The sequence below is a fragment of the Spinacia oleracea genome, chromosome 6, assembly GCF_020520425.1.
Source record: "Spinacia oleracea cultivar Varoflay chromosome 6, BTI_SOV_V1, whole genome shotgun sequence".
Classification (NCBI taxonomy): Eukaryota; Viridiplantae; Streptophyta; class Magnoliopsida; order Caryophyllales; family Amaranthaceae; genus Spinacia; species Spinacia oleracea.
Window position 1 is genome coordinate 141,975,881 of NC_079492.1, and position 23,755 is coordinate 141,999,635.

The 23,755-nt window shown below is 34.1% G+C and overlaps 2 protein-coding genes across 2 annotated transcripts; one reads left to right on the forward strand and one right to left on the reverse strand.

Annotated features, from left to right (window-relative positions):
* The first annotated feature begins 111 nt into the window (after window positions 1-111).
* Window positions 112-7,280, forward strand: LOC110784332 (putative cyclic nucleotide-gated ion channel 8). Its single transcript, XM_056830792.1, has 8 exons — window positions 112-2,623; window positions 3,415-3,604; window positions 3,842-4,415; window positions 4,503-4,715; window positions 5,389-5,696; window positions 5,801-5,912; window positions 5,995-6,231; window positions 6,342-7,280. Exons 2-8 carry the CDS (start codon window positions 3,552-3,554, stop codon window positions 7,053-7,055), a joined length of 2,211 nt encoding a protein of 736 aa, XP_056686770.1. The 5' UTR covers window positions 112-2,623; window positions 3,415-3,551; the 3' UTR covers window positions 7,056-7,280.
* Window positions 7,281-12,319: 5,039 nt separating this feature from the next.
* LOC110784386 (AT-hook motif nuclear-localized protein 22) lies at window positions 12,320-14,500 on the reverse strand. Its single transcript, XM_021988840.2, has one exon. The coding sequence runs from the start codon at window positions 13,829-13,831 to the stop codon at window positions 12,869-12,871; it is 963 nt and encodes a 320-aa protein (XP_021844532.1). The 5' UTR covers window positions 13,832-14,500; the 3' UTR covers window positions 12,320-12,868.
* Window positions 14,501-23,755: the final 9,255 nt, after the last annotated feature.

The window sequence follows — 23,755 nt, forward strand, 5'->3', positions numbered from 1 at the left end:
TTATATAACACATTTGAGTTTTGGACATTATTCATACAAGCTCATTTGACTTACTTTTGTGATTTATATTCTTTTTTTTTGGACAGCATGTGTTTTATATTTAAAGAAAGAATATAGCCGTGTGAGTCTTTTTAGATTCGTCTCAATTTTTTTATTTTTAAATTTCAACTTTTAATAATTGAAGATATTAATTAATATTTGAAATCATACATCGACAAACGTGATTAGCAATTGTCTCATATAAATAAGAACAAATGAAGTAATTAATAGCCGTCTAGGGGAACGTTCTCAAAGGTGGTCCTATTAAGGATCAAGAAAAATGTCATAAAGTAGTTGTAACGATTTCATGATGAGTAAGATACGTACTATAACGATAAAATATTCTCCAAACATAAGATCTAAAATGCTTACAGGATATGAATCAATTTTGGCATTTTTTCGCAGCCAAAGAATCGCATATTTTAAATAAAAATATTTAAATCATGCTTATAGTATGTAGCTAGAGCTTGATCCAAATGTGCCATTTTTGACAAGATAAAGGGCGAATTAAGTCTCAGTTTGGTGCAACTTTACCAGAATTAAGCATTTTAACAGAGATTCCAAGCTGATTAATTAAGCTCAAAACAGGATTAATGGAGAAAGTTGTTGAGATTAGCAATATAATACGCGTGTTCATTTTTTAGGCCACTAGGGAGTTGGATGTATCGTGTACGTACCCCTATCAGCTACTAAACTCACATTCAACTTTTAAACAAGTGATATGCTCTCCAACAAATAAATCAAATGCATCAACTTTTTTTTAATAAAAAACTACGAAAAAGTTTAGAAGAGTAATAAGTACGGTATATTAAAGTATGAATTGTTATTATATCCGTCATAACTTCAATTACGATACATATACTCCGTATATAGTTGTTTAAACTCTAAAGTACCTATATGAATAACTCTCGCCTTTTTATATTATAATACGCATATTTTTTAAAGTACGTAGTTACGTACTATGCTACTACGGAGTATATATGAATTATTTCTCGCGTTTTAATATTATATACGAAGTACTTTTTAAAGTACGTATTAAATGTTATATGAATTATTTCTCGCCTTTACTAATGTTATATGAAGTATAAACTATTTATGTTCTTTGCTATTTCTTTTTTCGCGAAAGCGAGGGGAGTACCCCCAACAAACAAACAAACGAAAGCAAAGAAACAATGTTAGTAAGAAAAATGTTCTTTGCTATTGTAGGAGTATTTATTTGTTTGATCAAATCCTATAAAAGTATCTATCATGCAAATAATTGCTTCGAATTTGAGCCACAAAATCTATGATTGTATATCAAAACATTGACAAGAAAAGAAAGAAAGGAGAAAATGTACATTTTGAGAAAGGAAAAAGGGTAAATTATTTTTGTCAAGCTTCTTCATTATTATTGTATTGCTTGGCCACTAAATTAGCTTTTAATATTTAGTGGGATTGGAGCTAGACCTCTTTGTTTTGTCCATTTGTTTAATTTTTAAGACAATCAAATTCCAATCACAAAAAGAAAAGCTCAAATTTGGGACAACTAAAGTTTGAGAAAAAATATCTTAGAAAAATGCAAATGTAAAGGCCCACTTCTAAATGATACTCCCTCCGTCCCATAATATAGTGCCTGTTTTCCTAAAATGGTGTCCCTAAATGATGTGCCTATTTCTATTTTAAACCATTAATTTTTACTTTGAAAATTGTACTTTTTGACTTTTATTCAACCCATGTGCTATGATTTTTGTCCTTTTTAGGCCTATTTATTATGTACACACCTTTAATCTATAATTTATCTCTCCATTTTTGCCAACTAACATGTACTTTATCTTGAAAGTACAAATCATTATTGTTTTTATTATCAATGTTATCCTTTACCTTAATAACCGTGATTTTGGTCAAACGGGCACTATATTATGGGACGGAGGGAGTACTTTTTAATACAAGTCGTAATCTATGAGGTTATGATATTACTCCATGAACACAAAGAAGTGATACCAATATAAGGATGAAATTGTTGTACATCAGATCCCGGTGTACTTGAAGTTAGGTGCTTAGGATATTTTATTTAAAAAAATGTTAGTATTCACGTACGTATCATTTATGTACTTACATCTTGGAAGAAGTAATATTTTTTTTTGTTGACATGAATTAAAAAAAACACGTTTGAATAAACTTGAACAATAAGCGTTATTCACAATAATAGAACAAATTTCATAACATAATACAATTTATGAGATCATCTGATCTAATATGTTGTAGGTTCGAATCCTCTATCTCCTTTCAAATTTGCAATGCTCTTATAACTCGCTTGGACCCGGAAAAAAACGAATTCAAAAAATTAGATTATTTTTAATAGCATATTCATTTTTTTTACAAGATTAATTAAAATTTTGCCTAATTTGTTTTTTTTTTTGAGGGAATAAATTGCCTAACTAATTTACTAAAAATGCTCTCAAAATTTCCCTTGGCTCCCTTCCTCCTTCAACTTCCAGAAATCTTCATCCTCCATTTTTTTGTTTTAATTTTTCGTGCCCTAATATTTCAATCATAAAAAGTTCATCAATTATGGCCGAATTTCAATTCTCAATTTCAGATTAAGGTTTTGTTTGGCTCCCTCTAACTCCCGCACCCTCTTATTTTATTTATTTATTTATTTATTTATTTGTTGGTTGTTCTATATTGATTTTAACATCCTATGCATTGCAATTTACTTTGAACATAATTCGGATTATCTGAATTTTAATCATTGCAATAAATAAATTAGGGATGCAACTAAGCATTTAATCCATTTCTTAGATTGGAATTAATTTAGGAATGTATGCCTAAATCACTCATTCATTGGTGTAATTAATGTTTAGCATAAGCTATTTTCTCAATTTTTAGCTTCTTATATATATCTCATAGAGCTGCCTATATCATTTTCCTTACAAATTTAGGACCTCGGTTCAAATGAAGAACCTCACAGTTTGCAATGCCTTTGGACTTTGGTGTTGTTTATTTTACATATTGCACAAGACTATGTAATGCATGTGTTGGCAACATAATTGCTAGTTGTTACACAAATTTTGGCCAAAAAAAATACTTCGTTGCAAATATATTTTTTTGTTGCAAATGAGCCTTGAGGGACAATATAAATTACAAAAAGGGTGGAGGATTTGAACTTGAAACCTATTGAACACAGACCCTCAGTTTTTACCACTAAGACAAGAACTCATTGGTAGATGTCTCGTAAATATGAATAGTCTAGGTGTGCTAGGGAAGAACAAGACAATGTACGGAGTAGTTAATTTAAATTTCTAGGTGTTGAGTGATTTAAATTGTTATATTTAGGTTCTCCCTTACGATTTTTAGTCGAATGTGCTCTGCTTAACTCGTACAATTCAAGTGCAGGATTGCTTTGTCAAGTTGGTGACATTTGATTCCGGCAGTTGCAAATTCAGCTGGAAATTTTGGCTAACTTTTGTAGTGTAGGAGCTAACTTCTTGACATGCTTTAGTTTATCGATCAACTTCTCCACAAATTTAGATATGTCGGGTTACAAGTCACAGGTCATGGGTGGTCAAAGAGAGAAGTTCGTAAGGTATTCAAACTCGTTATCCTTAAGTTATACAGGTTGCTCTGATTTAAACATCATTCTTATGTGTGCTTATAGTTTGTGTCGATTTTTGTTAACATCAAGCTGTTTTCATTCTTTCTTTTTGAGTGGGTTTGAATCCCAAAACAATGAAGAAATAAAAGTTCCAAGACATTATAATCTTATTAGTCTAAATTTTGCTTAAAATTGACATAAATAGTTTGCTAATTCTGTTTCTGACAGGCTGAATAAAATGGACTCATTCTCAACAACATCCGACTCTTCTAATCGGTTTGCATTCAACATAGAAGGATTTAAACGCACTGTTTACGGATCCCAATCTTCATCAAAGTCTTTTCATATAGGAATGATGGGACCTCAAGGACTTAAAACATTTGGTAAATCACTTAAATCAGGAGTTACTCGAGCTGTTTTCCCAGAAGATCTGAAAGTGTCTGACAAAAAAGTATTTGATCCTCAAGATAAATCCCTTCTTCTTTGGAACCGACTCTTCGTTATATCTTGCATCGTTGCAGTTTCCATAGATCCTTTGTTCTTCTACCTTCCCATTGTTGAACAACAGAAGAATTGTTTAGGCATGGACTATGGTTTAGCTGTTACAACCACAACTCTACGTACCATGATTGATGCTTTCTATCTTATTCACATGGCTTTTCAGTTCCGTACTGCGTATATTGCACCGTCTTCTCGTGTTTTTGGACGAGGTGAACTTGTCATTGATACTAGAGAGATTGCTAAACGTTACCTTAAGCGGTATTTCATCATAGATTTTTTAGCTGTTCTGCCCCTACCACAGGTAGTATGATATAACAACAAACTTCAGTTAGTTTGCTGTCAAATTGAGGCTTTTGTTAATTATTAATTATCGTCTTTGTTTGTGCAGATTGTGGTTTTGAAATACCTTGTTAAAGCTCAAGGTAAAGGTATACTAGAGACGAAGAAATGGTTGCAAATAATTGTGTTTGCTCAGTACATATTTAGATTTGGAAGGTTTTATCCTCTAACTTCTGACCTGAAAAAGACTGCTGGTGTCTTTGCTGAAAGTGCTTGGCTTGGTGCTGCTTATTACTTGCTATGGTACTTGCTCTCTAGTCATGTAAGTGCATTCGAAAAATTATTCTAGTCTTTGTGATATAGTCCTCCAAAAACTAAAACAATCTGCATCTTGATTACAAATTGCTTTGCGGGTCAGAGTCGGTGTGGGTCAAAAGTGGGTCGGGTAATGAAATGGTCAATTTTAGCGGGTCGATAATGGGCGGTCAAAGCGGGTCGATAGAGGGCAGGTCAATAAACTAACAAGAAAAATAAATAAAAAAGCGAATCGTATGCGAAAACAAGTGAATACAAAGCTATCCATATAATTTTTTATATCATAACTATTTTAGTTTTCAAAATTATTGTGTTACGGAGCATAAGTTTGGCTCTTGACCCTTTCCAATGAATGTCTTTTCCAATAAAGGCCCTGCCTAATAAGAACCCTATACACAATGAGCTACCATGTCCAATAACCAGGTCTGTTATCAAAAGAAGATTTGCACCTTATTCTTATTGTTATTAGATTAGACCAGAATAATCAGAACAGAAAAAGCAAAAAACACTCACATGAAACATTCAGACCAGACCAGGTGAAGTGAACAAAACCTATTTAAACCCGGAAATATTAGATAGATCAAGCCATTTGACACGCCTACTTCGAAAAATAGCATCAATTAGTGACTTTTTATCTTAGCTTTAAGACTATATATTAAGTATCTTGGGCATCATTGCAGATTGCTGGGGCACTATGGTATTTATTTGCCGTCGAACGGATAGACACATGTTGGCAAAACGCATGTCAAAGTCAAGGTGATAAGTGTGATGACGATTTTTTGTACTGCGGTAGTCATAATATGGGTAATTTTGAGGCATGGAAAAATGTTAGCGTGGAAGTTCTTGGTAAGATGTGTTCAGTTGAGGATGAAGATTCAAACTTCAACTTTGGAATATATACACAAGCACAATCTTCTAAAATTGTTGAATCTCAAACGTTTGTCAATAAGTTCTGCTACTGCCTCTGGTGGGGTCTTCAAAATCTAAGGTCACTCGCAACAAAACATGTTCGTTATTTAGCCTTACTTATGGAGTACTCTTAAGTCTTAACATTGTTGTACTAATAGTTACAAAATATATAACTTTCTGCAGTACATTGGGTCAAGGGTTACAGACTAGTACTTATCCAGGAGAGATTATATTTTCTATATGTCTCGCTATCTCCGGTCTTATTCTGTTTGCACTTCTGATTGGAAACATGCAGGTATTACAAACTAACTTTCTGTTGATACTAATTAGAGTCAGTTTTTATCCTGTACTCTGTAACCTGATGCTGTTGTTCACAGACATATCTTCAATCGCTTACTGTTAGGCTTGAGGAGATGAGAATAAAGAGGCGTGATTCAGAGCAGTGGATGCATCATCGTCTACTTCCTCAAGTTCTTAGGGAACGAGTTAGACGATATAACCAATACAAGTGGTTGGAAACACGAGGGGTTGATGAAGAGAGCTTAGTTCAGAGTCTACCAAAAGATCTTAGACGGGACATTAAACGACATCTCTGCTTAAATCTTGTCAGAAGAGTAAGTGTCTTATCTGTCAAACTACACTAAGGCCCTGTTCTTTTGAGCTGAGCTGAACTGAATGCTACTGAACTGAAATGTATCTGTAATGAGTTTATGTATGACTTTAGGTCCCGTTATTTGCAAATATGGACGAGCGTTTACTCGATGCCATATGTGAGCGACTAAAGCCTAGTTTATACACCGAGCAAACCTACATTGTCCGAGAAGGAGATCCAGTAGACGAGATGATCTTCATCATAAGGGGACACCTAGAAAGTGTGACAACCGATGGTGGAAGAAGTGGATTCTTCAACCGAGGTTTGTTAAAAGAAGGAGACTTTTGTGGTGAGGAGCTTCTAACATGGGCATTAGACCCAAAATCAAGCATTAACTTACCATTATCAACAAGAACAGTGAAAGCTCTAACCGAGGTAGAGGCCTTTGCATTGCGAGCAGAAGAACTGAAATTTGTTGCAGGACAGTTCAGAAGACTTCACAGCAAACAAGTGCAGCACACGTTCCGTTTCTACTCGCAGCAGTGGCGGACGTGGGCGGCTTGCTTTATCCAAGCCGCTTGGAGGCGGCACATGAGGAGGAAGATAGCTGAGCTCCGGCGGTTAGAAGAAGGCGAGGAGGAAGATTACTCGGAAGAGGGGGGCAGATTGATTAGACGGCGTCAAGGTAGTTGTGATGATGGTGGTTCTAGTTTAGCTACGGCGTTTCTTGCCTCGAAGTTTGCTAGGAATGCTCTTCGTGGGGTTCATAGACTTCGAAGTGGGAGTAGCACTACTGGTTTATCGTTGCAGAAGCCTTCGGAACCTGACTTCTCTGATATTGATTAAGGTTTGTAGCCTAGGAAATTATCTTGAGATATATATATTAAAGTAATTGTGGTTGATGACATTAGATGGAATATATGTACATAGTGAAATCATAGAGGAAATTGCTAGGAAAATAAAATCATTTGAATAGGCAATCAATGAAAGGAATACAAGCATATGAACTCGATATGATACTATGTGAAATATAGATTTTGACTTCAAAACCATTCCTATCTTTTTTTTCCCCTTCTCCCTAAAACGTCTCGTATTTTCTCCCTTGTTATCTACGTAGTACTCCATATATCTCTTTGTTACGGAGTATATGCGAAACAATCAGGATTTGTAGAAAGCACGTCTTTGGTCTAGTAAAAATACGTTTTGGTTGTTTATGTATTTTATCCGTTTTTTTTAGATGACACATTCTTTTTATCACGTATGTCAATGCAATATTTCAATTATTAACGGATCATAAATATATATAATGAGACGATTATAATAAGATTCAACATAATTATTTTTCTTTTTTTTAAAGTATACGGATTAATAGTCAAAATAAATTATATGAAAAGTATCAAAAGTTAAAATTTATCAACTAAAAAAGAATGAATGAAGTATGTTCACAACATCTGCATAATGCCTATAACATTTTTTTTTTACAGTACATAATGCCTATAACATTTGCATTGGGTGAAATAAACAAAATTCAACGTTTCTTTTAAGAAAGTGAAGAAATAAGTCAAAGGAATAGATATGATTTTTGTCTTTTACAAAGCTAACTTGTCCTTGAGGATCTAGCAATGGACCTATATTTCATGAGTGGGCCCATATTCATTGAGAAACAGACTCATGTTTTGGGCTTTGACTTTCAAGAACATCGTCCAATCTTTTGATTCTTTACTTGGGCTAAGCACTGAACCGTGCCAATTTAGTAGTGACAAAAATATTTTGTCAATATCGATATACTCCTCTCGTTCTATAATTATGTTTCAGTTTACTGTAATTACACAAATAAAATTAAGGTTATAATAACCATGAATGTTTACATTTTATGTTCAATTAATGGCGTCAACAAAACATGGAAGGTAAGTTATCAAACCATAATCTTATGTTAGGAGGTGACATCTAAATATAAGGTCAAATCTTATCTACACCACTATTATTTGTGACTCTCTACACCTTATTATTATTATTTGACCATTCAAATGTTATTTGAGTTTTGAAACCTCAATATCACAATTTTAAATTGACTTAAAACTCAAAATCACCAAAACCAAACCTAAATTAACTCAAGTTTACTGCAAATGATTTTCCTGTTGATTTTAATTTAGCTCAAAGGATGTAAACCGATCGAATCTAACCAAACCATATATTGTTTTTAGTGATATCACAAGCAAAATATGGTTTATGTACCCGGGTGTACCATGCTCAATGTACGTGCACCCTTTTAAATGAATATATAGTTCAAATACAAATGACATATTGTGCATATTTAAATAACATATAGTAATTGAACGTATAGTTCAAATATTTTACTTGTACATGTACATTGAAATCATTCTTAATGTTCATTAGATGTTCAATGCATGTTCATCAGGGTGCACAATGTGCAGTGTACACCTGAGTGTAATTCAAATTGCGTCATTTAATCATTTATCGGCTATTTGTTTTAAGCAGGGTGTTTGGAGTATGGTCTAAACCTCAGCAAACAGCAAACAAAATCTTATTTTAGCAGCTTGGTTTGATTTGTGGTTACAAAATTACCGTTTGATTTGAGAAGTTTTAAACTTCTCTTTAGGGTTTGGTTTGGTTTCACGGAATTTGAAACCAAACCATGCACAAACGTAATAAACCTGTAGGGAGGACCCCGTGTTTGATTCCCCGCAACAACAATTGGTAGAGAACTGTAACCCATCCACCTAAAACTCGCCCCGAATTCGAATTGACCCTAAGGGTGAACTGGGTACTAACGCAAAAAAAAAACATAATAAACCTTGTTGCGTTAAAATTATTTCTACGGAGTATAGGTTAAAAGTAATTATATACTTCGTATAACTTACAAAGTCAATTAATATATAACGAGTTAGTGTTGACTTATGTGATTAATTAATTTTAATATATCCAGATTCTCAAGTTCGATATTGTTTTTTGTTTTAAGTTTATTAGAAAACTAAAAATAAAAGCCCAAATATCAATCCACATGATCATTATAGGTATGCTTATTTATTTTCTAATACAAGCTTTAATCTAAATCATATGACTTACAAAATCATAAAACCAAAAAATTTCAAATTTAAATTTAAATTTAAATTTTGTTCTCACTTTTTCGTTTCTTTCATGTATCTCTAATGGCAAAAATTACCAAGAATAAGCTCTAAGATACTTATAACCGGAGACTAGTTTAGGTCATGTGCACCGCACGGTTATGAATAAAGAATTCAAAGTAGTACAATTTGTTTCATTGGTAAATATTTATGAGAGATTGAAAACATGTCAACCCTTCGAGTATACAATCACATGAATCAAACATAAACCATGCATCTGCATCACGGCTATAATAGATCTATAAACCCACTCCTTGAAAAGTAATATAAAACACAGTGATACAAAAGAGAGCATAAGAAAGTTCGATATGCAATAATCGTAGATTCATCTCTACAATATGAAGTTCTTATTGTTTTAGTTAAAATTATTACGTACTACTACCTCTGTTTCATATATAATGTTCTTTACATTTTGCTTTATTTTATTTTTGGGCATGAAAAATTACTATCTTACCCACAACATTTATAACTTTTCACTCACTTTCTCTTAATATATTCATTCTTTTCTTACACTCACCCATATACCATATTTTGTTCATATTTTATTATATATCAACTCACCATTTTACACATTTTTGCTTTGTTGTCATAATACTTGTGCAAATAGTAACCGTAAATATCATTTTGAAACGGAGGTAGTACTATCAGTATTCAATAAGAGAAGAGAAAAAAAATGCCCTCCCATATTTGTAAATGTTAAGTGGTACAAGCCGTATGTACAAATGTACAACATATACTTCTCAACCAATTAAAAAAATTAAATCGATTTATTCTTTTAACAAATACCCTAATAACCCCCTCTTAGTCCCCTATATTTCAATGTGAGAGGGTAGTAAATTCAGGTGGCGTAACCGTTTGTATGATTGAGAAAACTTCCCCAACATGTATCTTAGCTAGTACGGAGTACATAATTTCTCTCCAACAAAAAAAAAGGGTAAAATCTCATAGTGTATTTCTACTCCGTATAAGACTACATCACAATAACATACAAGTATTAATTATAAAATCGAAAATGACAAAGGTAGCAACATGCGACCTTTAAACCGTGTCATAATGATGACATTGATAGAAATTTGAGGACGCACGCGGAAGTTTTGGTGTACCTCAATTATATAACAAAATTGCATTGATAAAATTGTACAACAATTTTTGCGAGAGCTCATGTCTCTCACTTATCTCTTTGGTAGAACCCTGGAGAGCTCCCACAAAATGAGGGGTAGAAACAAGGGTTCTACCAAAGAGATAAGTGAGAGACATGAGCTCTCGCAAAAATTGTTGTACAATTTTATCAATGCAATTTTGTTATATAATTGAGGTCCATCAAAACTTCCGCGTGCGTCCTCAAATTTCTATCAGACATGACATGCTTATGTGTCATAATTTAAATTGGAAACTACAATATTTAACTTATATATCCTATTATACATGTTTCAAAAAAAGGAAGGAAAATCTTAATATTCTAATTTGTTTCCTTCGATATATCGATTACCTTATTTACATATTTTTATAGTAAAAATATTATGATGATCATAGCTTATGTGGCGCCTATATATACCAATTAAACTCCGACATGTAAGATTGCGATAGCTAAATGTTGTCGCAATTTGCGACCTTTATCATCACCCTTATAAATGGGGTTGATGGTTGACGGTATATTCGTTAACATTGAATATCTTGCAATAATAGAGACAAATAGACAATATATATAATCCCATGTAAAACTTACTGTGGTTACTAGCTAGTTACCTAACGGTATCCAAAAGAACATATATTGATACATAACCGTATTATATGAGCCCTATTGGGTAATCTTTAAGGGACGAATTGAAGGGAGTATAAACCAGTTATTATTAGTAATACATGATTGTGTGAGCCCTATTGAGTAATCTTTAAGGAACGAAGAGAGTATAAATCGGATACTTCCTCTGTCCCAGAATACTCGTACCGGTTCGAGTCGACACGCTTGCCAATGCACAATTTTGATCACCAATATCTTTAACTACATATTATAAAAACTTATGAAATATTAATATTTAAAAAATATATGATAAGATGAAGCGAACAATATATTATATGCTAATTTTTATTTTCATATACTAGAAATAAAATAGGGTCAAAGTGAATTATGTGAATAGTGCAAAAAGTCAAACCGGTGCGTGTATTCCAGGACGGAGGGAGTAGTATTTAAGGGGGGGGGGGGTGATAATCACTTAAGATGGAAGCATCCTCTTTCTCCCTTTACCTGCTATTACTGGTAGTCTGCTACAGTACTGTTGTTGCCTGCCTGGCCTGGCCTGGCCTGATGTGGTGCCTCGAAAAAGAGCTGTTTGTGTGTGTAAGTTTAACGGCAGTGCACGTGCAAAACAGCATTCTCATTCACCATCTTGTCGACTCTCACTCACTCTCACACTCTCACTGCACTCCTTATCTCATTCATTCATTCATTCATTCATTCATTCTCGTAAATGGAATAATCTCCATTGATATCGTCACCTTAATTTGCTTTTATTGCACTTCTCTCTCTTTCTCCCTCCACCCCCCTTTTCTCGGAGATCGATCATATGCTAACTAATTAACTTTGTTTTTATTTTACACCATTTTATGTATGCAATAAGGAATGTTGGTACTCAAGCTCATTTAAATGCTTAATTATACTATCATCGCAACTAATTAAATCTAGACGGAGGTAGTACGTTTAATTACTATTACAAAGAGAATATCAAAATGGACTTTACTTCATATAAAGTTGTGTTTTTTACTTGATTTGATTTTTGTCAACTAGCTTGTCAAATCATCGCACAATGATCAAATTAATATAACAAGCTAAGGTTGGTAGGAGGAAAGTAAAACAAGAAGAAGAAACTTGAATATATAAAAGAGTATTGCTTGAAATTGAAATCATTTTCATTGTTGGAATTTGTGAGTTACTTAATGAGCTTTGAACCAAGAATAATCTCCATTGAATAACAATGTACAATGATATTCATTATTATCCTCAATCAAAATCAAAAAAGCATCATCAAATCTCACTTCAATAATTTTAACACCACTTTCTCCACCACCAACAAATTAACTACCAAAAACTTCAAATTAAGGAGAAAAAAATTGCACCAAACCTAAATCTCCCCCCTTTAAGTTCCTTCAAATAAAAACACGTACATTTGCCAATTAATTAACATATTCTCATGATCAACACTCATCTTCTACCTACAATGTAAGTAAAATTTGATAGTAAAAAAAGAAAAGAAAAGAAAAGAAAAGGTTCCTAAATGAACCTCTTGCTAGCTACTTTAACTTAGCTTGCACTACCAACAATTAACCAAAGAGTTTGTTCCAAGCGAAATACTTGACTGACCTTTCTTTGTTTGGTGATTCATTGTATTGCACCATCTTGATTGTGTTCATACATCATGTAACCGGTCAACACCTCCGTCCGTAATTAGTTGTCACATTTCTGGTTCAAATTACAGATAATGATTTCCCCCTTAATTAAGGTCGGGATCAAGTATGTAATTAGAAGGGAGGTCGGCCTGACCCCCAGTACCCCTCAGGAGGCATTTGGACGGAGTTTAGCAGATTAGGCGGCATCCCTTGAAACAACCCGGCCCCACCACCATTTGGATCGTTTCCGAGTAGTTGTTGTGCTGATGGCGGCATCCCTTGGTGGTCCATCCCACCACCTCCACCTAGTTGACCTCCACCTTGCATTCCTCCCATTGGCCCACCACCACCACCACCACCTTCTTGTTCTTCCTCTAAAGGTAGTCTTTCATAAGCAGCATTACTAAAAGAAGCAGCCATAATAACAACAGGACCAGACGCCAGCAACTGCCCAACCACGCTACCTCCCACAACCTGCCCTTGACCACCCGCCAAGTATATGCTTAACCCCGTCGCAGCTGGTGGTGCAGGTGGTGGTAGAAACGACCCCGCTAAAGACAAGATCTCAAACCTCCCATGAAGGGTCACAACAGCTGGAGGTCCACCGTTCCCTGTAGAGGTTGCGCCAGGCTGACGTATGGTGACGTTAGCAACAGTACCGGTTCCGCTAAGGATGCAGACACCTCGCTGACGGAGGCGGGCGAAAGTAGCGACGCTGTCCATAATATCACACCCATCTGACACCTCCATGACATGAGTCCGGAGCGCGTTAGCACTGTCTCGTGTAATAATGATTGGTGGCTTAGGCTTATTCTTTGACCCGGCGGGCCTTCCCCTGGGCCGCCTCGACATCATATTATGATGATCTCCACCACCACCATCGTCGTCCTTGGAGTCGTGATTGTCAGTACCGGTGTTGTCGGTGGTGCTAGTAGTGTCATCATCACGCTCCCTCTTGCCCACACCCAAGCGAGGGGAGTGGTCGGGTTCCGAGTGGTTTTGGAGTTGAAGTTGATGGAATTGTTGAGGGTGAAGATGGAACGGTGGTGGAAGGGAGTGACCATGTTGTGATGCCGATATCGGATCCATATTCATCCAACACTCTCTTAGATCAGCTTTCCTCTTGTTGATGAACTTAAAATTGAATGAAGAATAAAGTAAAAAAACAGATATCAAAGAAGCCAAGTATAATGATGATGTTATGGAAGTATAATTAGTGGGTGATTAGCAAAGGATAGTGGAGGTGTAAAGGTTAAGAAAATGGAGCGGAAAGGAATTGGATTAGTGGAAGTACAACGGGTGTATACTATATTATCTATCAATCAACAAACAACAACCTAGCTAGCTAATAAGGAGATCGAATGAAGACTTTTTCCCAGATTACTTTTTTTTTAATTTTCTTCACCTTTTTGCTGGCTTAGCTTGCTACCTTAGAAGAAAAATAATATGGAAAAAGATGGAGGTAATAATCAACCTACCATAGTCTTTCTTTCTTTCTTTCTTTCTTTCTTTCTTTCTTTTTGTAGCTGAAAATTGAAGCTAATCTTGCTAGCTAGATTACGTACAATCGATCCGAAACCCGATCAACCCGAGAAGATGAAGCTAGATTAATGAAAGAGCAGGAAGTTTGGGTTTTTTTGTTTTGTTTTGTTTTGGGAGAGAGGTGGGTTAGGGTTAGATCAAGAGAGAAAAGGAAGAAAGGAAGAAAAGAAATGAGATGAAAGAAATGAATGAAGGGAGGGGAGGTTGGGGTATTTGGTAAATAAAAAGTAAAGAATAAATGGGGTCCCCTAATTTGTTTCAAGTGTGTTGCGCCTCCCTTGTCTAAAATTGCTGTCTATGTCAGTTGTATTATCAAAGTGTATAGGCCAATAGTTTCTAAACTACTAGTATTACCCAACTATATTATCCTCGTGTGTATAATAGTAGGTTTTGTTTGCCATTATCTATGAATAATTTTCCATTTTTGAAGGTTCTTTTGTTTTCTTTTGTTACATCGTTTGACTTTTTTTCATCATGTTATTATGTTTTGATGGAAGCTATTATATTATTTGTAGCCCAGGTTGTAGAGAAGAAATTTTACAATTCATGTTTAGAAAATCGTATCAAAACGTTAAATTATGTGTTGAGATGATTGATATAAAAAGGTTTACCTTGAAATAAAGGTCAATATATAGCTTGTGGAATAGGGTTTGATTTAATGGAAGCAAATGCTTTTTAATTTAATTATACTGTTGATCATCAAATTATTTTTCTATAAGAAATTGTGTCACATCAATATTTTTTTTTAAAGATCCATCATTGTCCCCCTATCTAGCTAGAACTTCAAATTTCATAGGTTTATAGTATGAAATGGACATCGATTGAGCGATCTATTAACAACTTTCCTCCGTGAATCAGTAAGATTTTTCTCCTTTCTCTAACGGATTTGTTAAATAAGAGTTATATATAACCCGTGTTGCCTAATTCATTGATTAGGGCTAGTTCATGTCACTTATTATTAAACACGAAATTGAAAACATGGACCTAGCCCTATTCTAAGTTAAAACACTCTTTTGAAATTTGACAGATTTTCTTATGATGATTTCCTAGTAACTTTTGTCAATGTTACTATAGAGTTTCATAGGGATGACTAAACAACATTTAACCTTGTTTCGGCTACCAATATTGAATATTATAATTATTACTCAACAACTTTTAGACGGGACTAATAATAAGACTCGATCTCCCTCTTTTACAATCAAACTATTAGTCTATAATTATGTGTTTATCCTTAGAAAAGTCTCGTGATGGGAATTAAAATCTTATACAATAGGCTTGATTTTGTAACAATTATTTGGCTTTCGATGCCCTTGATAATGGATAAGATGACTAATATAGACTTTTTATTGAAGGCATAAAGTTGATTTTATTTACTTTTATAAAAGTTATTCTATCAAATTCTAGAACTAGCTAGTTCCATTATTGATTTGTCAAAGCAATCTCAAGTTTAGTTTCCCTTAAACCTACAAAATTTATTTCCAAAAGTGAATGTTTAGAAGCTATAGTTCTTCAATATAGCTTATGAACTTAATTAAAGGCTACATACACTACAAGAAATCGTACCATTAACGACGGGAAATCATGTCGCTAAAGGCAAACAATCGTTGATTAATTGTGGGATTTCATGTCCCGAACCCGTCATAAAAGGGGCCCGTCGTTAACCCATCGTAAAATACACTTGCGACGGTTGTTCCCTTCTTTGTTTGGTTGTTAGCCCCGTTGCAAAAAAAAATTGCGACGGGAATTTTGACCCTTCATAATTAGGTTATCATTAAAGATACAAATTCTTATAGTGATACTTAATCTGTTGTAGTAGTAAAACAAAGAGCCATATGGCGAAGTTCTAATATGTAGCTTGATGTGAATACCTTTGTCCCTTTTTGTTTTCTCCATTAGGATTTTTGTTACTTTTTAAATTATAGGCGAGGAGAGATTAATAAAAGGCAAAGTCGGTGGGATATATGGCAATGAATGTGAAAATAAAATGATGGTCTATGATAGCCATTTATAATAAGGGGGAAATAATAAATACAGGGGGATAATGAAAAAAGAAAAGTGCATCAAACAAAAGAAGACATGAGAATTATTGATCATTAATATCTATTCATCGTTAATTTATTAATCTCACCTAGACAGTAGAGTTAATCATGAATGTTTTGACTTTCCATGGTAGAAAAATATGTGTAAAACTTGTAAAAAAAAATCTTTTGGGCAATACAAAATTTTAATTATCCCAACTTAAACTAGGAGACTCATGCATGAGTTTTGTCGAACCAAACAATAGGGTCCTTTCAAAATAAGGATCACCTCTAATTACATCCAAGATTTAGAATAAAAATAACTAGTTTTGTAATATTCAAGTAGTTGAATGAAAATAAGTAATGCGCGACAAAAAGATGGTTAAGTAAATTGAAAATGACGAGTCAATGACAAAAAATGAAGTTAGACGAATAAAATGTAGTTGTACCGTAGAGATGTTGAGAAGGAGAGGAAGAGGGGAGGTGGGGCCCTTTAAGACGGCTGATGAAAACGCAGAAGGAGCCCACTTGCAACTCTGGATGTCTATACACCAACAGCAACTCCAAGTGGGTCCCACATCCACATACAAATACGAGTCACGTCATTCATCAATCATTCGATTCATTCCTATTTTCATCATCTTATCGCGTTTCTTTGTTCACCCCCGTTACCTAATTACGGAGTACACTAATTCGTCTTTAGAACATGATTAGCCCCATCTCGTCCTTCAAATCAGGGGAACAAAAATTGTGGCGTTGACCAATTAAAAATGGAGGTGTGTTGACAAAGTTTTAAATTAATTTTTTAAGAAAACTAATAGAGTATTTAACTTTAAATACATTGTGTGATGTGAGTTGAATGAAATAGTATGGTACGGAGTACTTCGTATTTAATAAGTTTTTAATGTGTATGAGTTGGAAGACGAAGATCTATATTTGGTAATTTTGAGCATTCTTACTTTGGGGGGGGGAATAAAGAGTCACGTCACAGTACTACGTCAAAAGGTCATCAAAATCAACGATGTTAGGAGAGCTTGAAACAAGCACATTTACTCTCGTATCACTTGGCAAATACAAACAACTATTCATGGCGCCAAAGTTACCAAAAAATTACTTTCCTTAAAGCTAATGTCATTAGTTTCCAAAATATCAATACTCAAAATACGAGGAGTGATGTCAAGCCTTGGATGCAATAGACTTAGCCAGTCCCTCGCTTTCCTGCTACGAAGTCCACTTCCACCAGCTCTGACCCCTCCAACATTGTAACCTCGACTTCCGGTCGCCTCTTCTTAGCTTTCGCAAGAGATCCTGCATTTGTCATACTGTTAGAAATAAATATACGGGATGAAGAATTAGGGCCGTGATTATCACTGTCCTTAACGTAATATTAGCCCCCACTATTTCTTGTTATGGGTTACTGGCTAAGATATTATAAGATTTTCCTAAACTGAGATTAATTGTAACAAAGCAATAATCTCCATATGAACGTAAATGAAGTTTTTGAGATAGAGAGGAAAAGAAGAAGATGAAGAATAATGAGAACAGTTAGGATCAAGTTGAGTCCGAATTCCAATAAGTATAGTTGTTCGGGGCAGTTTTATGTGAATATATTTGTACATTAGTATCACGTAGTAATGATATATATCCATCATATTTCATAAACGTTTTTTAGTTTTTTTCTTAACCAACATGTCTCATTAATCATTATCCTTGCAATCTATATCTCATAAAAAAAACAATGTAACAAGTGTGGTAGTACTCCACATAGTTTAAAAAGAAAAAATTGTGGATGCTAAACTCGGCAAAAAAAGTGGAGGTTGAGAAGTTATCTACAAGGAGTACGAAAGGTACGTCGGTACGTACGGTATTGGTAGTCAGTTAATAGTGAATAGTGATAGACAGGAACAGGCATCAATCAAACAAACGTCGTATCATTAAAAAGATACCTAGAAAATTAAATTAAAGTCTGTGTGTATATATTTTGTCATTTTTGAATTTCTGCGCTTAAAATTTGACCCTAGAATAATTATAACCCTGCTCCAATGTACCTGGCCGTACTACTTTACTAGTTTGAAGATATTTATTGACATGTCAAATGTTTTAAACCCCCAATTTCTCTACATATATCTACCAAATACTACGAATGCGTGCTTATTTTGACTTTCATATTATCAGATTTCAAGCTTCCTACTTCTTTCCTTAACACACGGGGTATAAAGTCAATTTACTTTTTATAGATTGGATGACTTTTATTTAGTTGTTAAATATGTTGGTTAAAACAAAACTTCTACCCTACGATTTGTGTTTTACTTAGATGTCAATTTCTCCTATTAATTTTTATTTTATAATTCGAATTACATTTGTATCAAACAATGGAAAGAATGGCACACAAATTGTGAGAAGGAATATTTTCACCATTAACGTAACCTATGTCACTCTAAATTAACAAATATCCTCTTTTCTATGCGTTGGAGGTAGACAGCGCATTATCTTTTTAGTGAACCGTGTTAACGTAATCTACATGTTCTTATTTAATTCGTTGATTTCGCTAATACTTCTTTCATATATATGTCAAAACATTCTAGTATATCCTCAATCACGATATGATATGTACATCATTCATACTCCGAGTTATTATTAGTTGAGGCCACAAATAATACTCATTCGGTATCCCCATTTGTCATTTTGGTTCGTCCCGGCCTCTAAAAGATTGCTCCATAACTAGACCTGATCAAATGGCGGGTTGGGCCGGGTTCAGGCCGGGCCGAGGCATAAAAATCAGTCCGCTAAGTCGGGCCAGGCCAAGATTCGAACACACTATTTCAGGTCTAAAATATCGGGCTTTCAGGTCATTCCGGTCAGGCCAAATTTATAACTAAAAGTGTAGTTTTGCGTTTTCCGAACCCGCCTAAAAAATTAACAATTTCGGGCCGGGACGGGCCCGAAAACCCGGCCGGAAAATCCTGTCCAAAACCGCAAAATTTCAGGCCGGGCTCATCTTGATCAGGTCTATCCATAACTAAAAATGATCATGATACTATAATTTTTACTCTCACGTAAATTACATTTGGTCCCACTATTTTTGTTTCTTTTCTGTTCCATCCATCGAACTCTTAATAAAACATAGTTAGAGAATGGGGTAACCAATTAGGGACAGAGGGAGTAAGATAGTGCCGGCAAATGAGCGGCATAGTTTGACCGCATATAAAGAAGGCGTGAATAGGATCGGAGTGGGGGGAAGTTGTATTGGAAACCCAAGCAAAGGGGAAATGCGCGCAAGGAGGCAAATTAAGGGCAGAAGCAGAAGCAGAAGCAGCAGCAGTAGCAACAGTAGCACGAGGAGATAGGAGTTGTATTGAATTGAGATTTGAGAATAGAGATCTCACAGATGACAGATCCATCAGAAAACCGCGTGAGTTGCGCTGACAAAAGCTCAGTTATTGTGTGAGTGCGTGCGTGATCACTCTTACCCACTACACTACCAAACTACCGCACTTCACCCCTACTACTTCTTGCTTCTACTTACACTTCTACTAGCTACCCTAGCCTATACCTATTGATAGACTTTGTTCTCTTTACATGATCCTTGTTGTTTATTAAATCAGACCAGATCAGAATAAAATAAATAGTACTCACAGAAAATATTTAGACCCGATTAGACCAGAAACTAGAAAAATTAGACCAGATCGAGTGAAGAGAATACGACCTATGTTGCAACTATTGATCACTACATTTCGACCCCATAAGATATGACTTGTATGACTGTATGTATATAGACAAGATAGTGAATATCCATATTTTATTTCTTTAGACAAATTTTGATATAGTTGTGAAAGAAAACTATCCTAATTTTCGTGTACTTTTCATTTTAAAAAAAATAAAAATACTAGCTACTTTGTAGTGTATGCAAACTTCTTTCTTCATTTGGTAAGAAGAACAATCCATTTGAATTGATGAGTCAAATTGCTTGAAATATATCGATTAACAAATGCCCGTGTTAGAGTTATGGTATATCTAGGGTTATAATATGTTAAGGAAACTAGAGTTGTGTTGGTTTAAGAATTTAATAGAGTCCTAAACATATTATAATTATGTTATGTTTTCCTATGTAAACCAACAATGTAACCAGGTTATGATTAAGCGGTTGAGTGATATTATCGTCAATCAATATTATTCTCTATAATTTAACATGGTATCGGAGCTATCCATAAATTTGGATTGATCATACCCTTCCGCAAAAAGTCTCCGACCGGTGGGTATGATCTAAAAACCCACCGGCTGGATGTGTTAGCCTCTCAAAATTTGAGATTTTTTTAATGGTCACGGTATATTGTTGGCGATGATGGTCTTGTTTATTGGTACTTACGGGTTTGTTCTTTGTTATTGTTGGTTTGGTGGCTTGCAATTTGCCGGATAAGTTGGTTTTTGTGCGCGTGCAAGAGTGTACTTGCAATCGCGTGTGTATGAGTGTATCTGCGCTAGTGTGACTAATCGTTGTTGTGGTGCACAAGTTTTAATCGGACAAGGAGTGTACCTGTTCGTTGGTTTTGCACTTAATCCAAAGCAGGAGTGTACCTGCATTTGTGTTGGTGCTCGACGTGTCCTAGCATTGCCAAAATCCTCACCATATTGCAGACACCGCAACAAAGGAATAAGAGTGTACATGCGTTTGTGTTGGTGTTCCGTCTCCTAGCATCGCCGAACACTTCACCAGTTATTGTAGAATGTACCGCAACAAAGGAACATGAGCATACATGTTTGTCTCATGGTGCATTATGGTGCTGCCACAAATTTGGGTGATTAATTTCTTTTTGTTGATGATCTTCTTGCTGATTGAAGATATCAAAGTTTCGATCATCATGATTTTACACTCAAATCGAACCGTTCATGTTACTGTCGTTACGATTGCGGGGAAGTGTTAGAGTTATGGTATATCTAGGGTTGTAGTATGTTTAGGAAAGCAGAGTTGCGTTAGTTTAGAAATCTAATAGAGTCCTAAACTTATTATAATTAATTATAAACCAACGATGCAACCAAGTTATGATTAAGCGGTTGAGTGATATTGTCATCAATCAATATTATTCTCTATAGTTTAACAACCCAATATTTTTATTTCGGGGGCAATGCACCACAAACCTATTTATCATCTGCTAATACACAACCAATTAATGGTTGGATAAAAAAAAAAAAATCGACATCACATCGAAAAAATTGTAGATAAATCAATCTAGCAGCGTTGTTCAAAGTCTTAGAGAAGGGAAAATGATAAGAGAATCATCACCTCCAAATTTCACAATCAATTGATTAGTAGTTAGGTATCGAACCCATCACATTAGGTTATAAGATAGAAACCTCAACCAATTACGTCAACACTTGGTACGGATTACACAAAATTCAGGTCAAATACATTGAAAATCAAACAAAAACTCTCATGTATTTATATTTATGAAAGAATGAGTTGTTAAAAAGCTCTGAATTTGTCAAGGGGGAAAGAAGAATGACTTAATCTTGACTTCGAAAGAGGAAAGATAGAAATGAAAAAAAAATGCAAACACCCATGCATAAAGATGCTGTTTGTCGGACTCTCCTTTAAATCTGGCTTATTTCCTTTCATTATGGGCCCCATTCATTTTAAGCCAAATCTTATCCTCAAACTCTCTTGATTTTGATAAAAATTAAGTATGCCTCAAATGAAGGTCATGGACTTTTGCTCCCTACATCAAACATGCATATGGATATGGATAATATGTGCATGTATGCTAACAATTCACTTGGATAAGCATTGCAACTTTTTTGGTTCATTATTTGTTTTTTTTCATAATTATATTCATGCATGTTAAAATATCAAAGTATTATATTCCATATAAGTCCATTAACATTATAATCCGATACAAGAAGTACTAGTATGTTTTTTCTATATACAAACTTAAGCTAAGACTGAATATAAGAAGGTAAAAAAAAAAACAATTAAAATTGGATTCAACTATACATCGATTACATAGATTGATGTGTGATCGTGGTAAACTTTATTAAATTAAGTTTATTTTTTTAAAATGAGCTTATTTACGGTCTAACAAAAGGTCTTGCACGTACAAGGTGCACAAAAAAAATTATTTTTATTAAATTTTATATTATATATGAAAAAATTGGTGGATTAACATTTTAAACGGTTAAATGGTACTTCTGTACATTATTATTGATTTTGAAATAATAATTTTCAATTAAATTTTTTTACTAAAAAATAGATAACTTATACGTAGTATATATATAAATCAGAATAACTTTTAATTTTTAAATATTTTTAGTTAACTTTTACTGTGATATACAATGTATATCTCCTTTAAATAAGAATCTGAGACGGTCTAGGGCTACATAAATTAGTAATGACCTTTAAGGATAAAGCATCTAATTAGGACAAAATTCACACATTTTAACAAGATAGAAAAGCTTAAAGCTTATTATAGAAAGCCACTTTTTTAATGGAAAAAGCTAAACTTGTCCCTTAATCCCTTTAATATTTTTTAGTGTCTCTAGGTAAATTTTTTAGTTGTTAGGTTGTTACCATTCTTTTTAGCTACTCCCTCCGTCTGTTTTTGTTATTTACGTTTTCTTGTTTGGGAATTTCCAAATGTTCTTTACATTTCCTTTTATATTATCACATAAATGACTCTATCATAATTTGTGTCAAATTATTATTTTAACCAATTAAACTCATTGGGTCATTTAATCTCTCACAATTTTTTATTGGGACATTAAATTTTTCTCATTTCCCAATATCAGAATTGTGATAAAAGTGAAAACATTATAAATAAACGTAACTTATCTTATTTAAATAAAAAAATTGAGAAATCTCAATACAAATTAATTAATCGTTAAAACGCGTGAAAATTACCAAACGTAAAGAAAAAATAAAGACGGAGAGAGTATTAATTGATATATATTGTGTATAAAAAACAAAGGCTATAGTCAAATATCAACGACTTTAAGCATAATTAAGTAAAATGTATTGAAAGATGTTCCTGCCAGACTGATTGATGTTAAGCTGGATCATGGATATAGCTGGACTATGGTTGTTGATTAATATTTTTGTCTTTTAGCAAAAATTACGAAGTACTGGTAGTAAAAAAAAATACGTATAAATATTTCGCATAAGACAATTTTACACAAAATAAATCGCATTTTAATACCACGTCAAATTTAAACATAACACAAGTTTCACACAATATTTTCCCAAATTTTTTATACTAAGACGATCAAATGGATTCTTATTCGTAAGACTAAGTATTTTATTTACCTATGATTTGATTTGCAGTTAGGGCTTAATTATGGTATACCTCTAGAATAGGTTGAACAAGAGTTGACTAAACATACCGGAATCTCAGGAGAGCACAACCAATAAAGAAAGGATACAATGATAATGATAATGATAATGTCACCCAATTATTATGATATCATTCCT

Coding starts and splice junctions, on each gene's coding strand:
- LOC110784332 (XM_056830792.1), top strand. CDS start 3,552: ATGTCGGGTTACAAGTCACAGGTCATGGGTGGTCAAAGAGAGAAGTTC. Junction 4,416..4,502: donor CTGTTCTGCCCCTACCACAG/GTAGTATGATAT, acceptor TTGTTTGTGCAG/ATTGTGGTTTTGAAATACCT. Junction 6,232..6,341: donor GCTTAAATCTTGTCAGAAGA/GTAAGTGTCTTA, acceptor GTATGACTTTAG/GTCCCGTTATTTGCAAATAT.
- LOC110784386 (XM_021988840.2), bottom strand. CDS start 13,831: ATGAATATGGATCCGATATCGGCATCACAACATGGTCACTCCCTTCCA.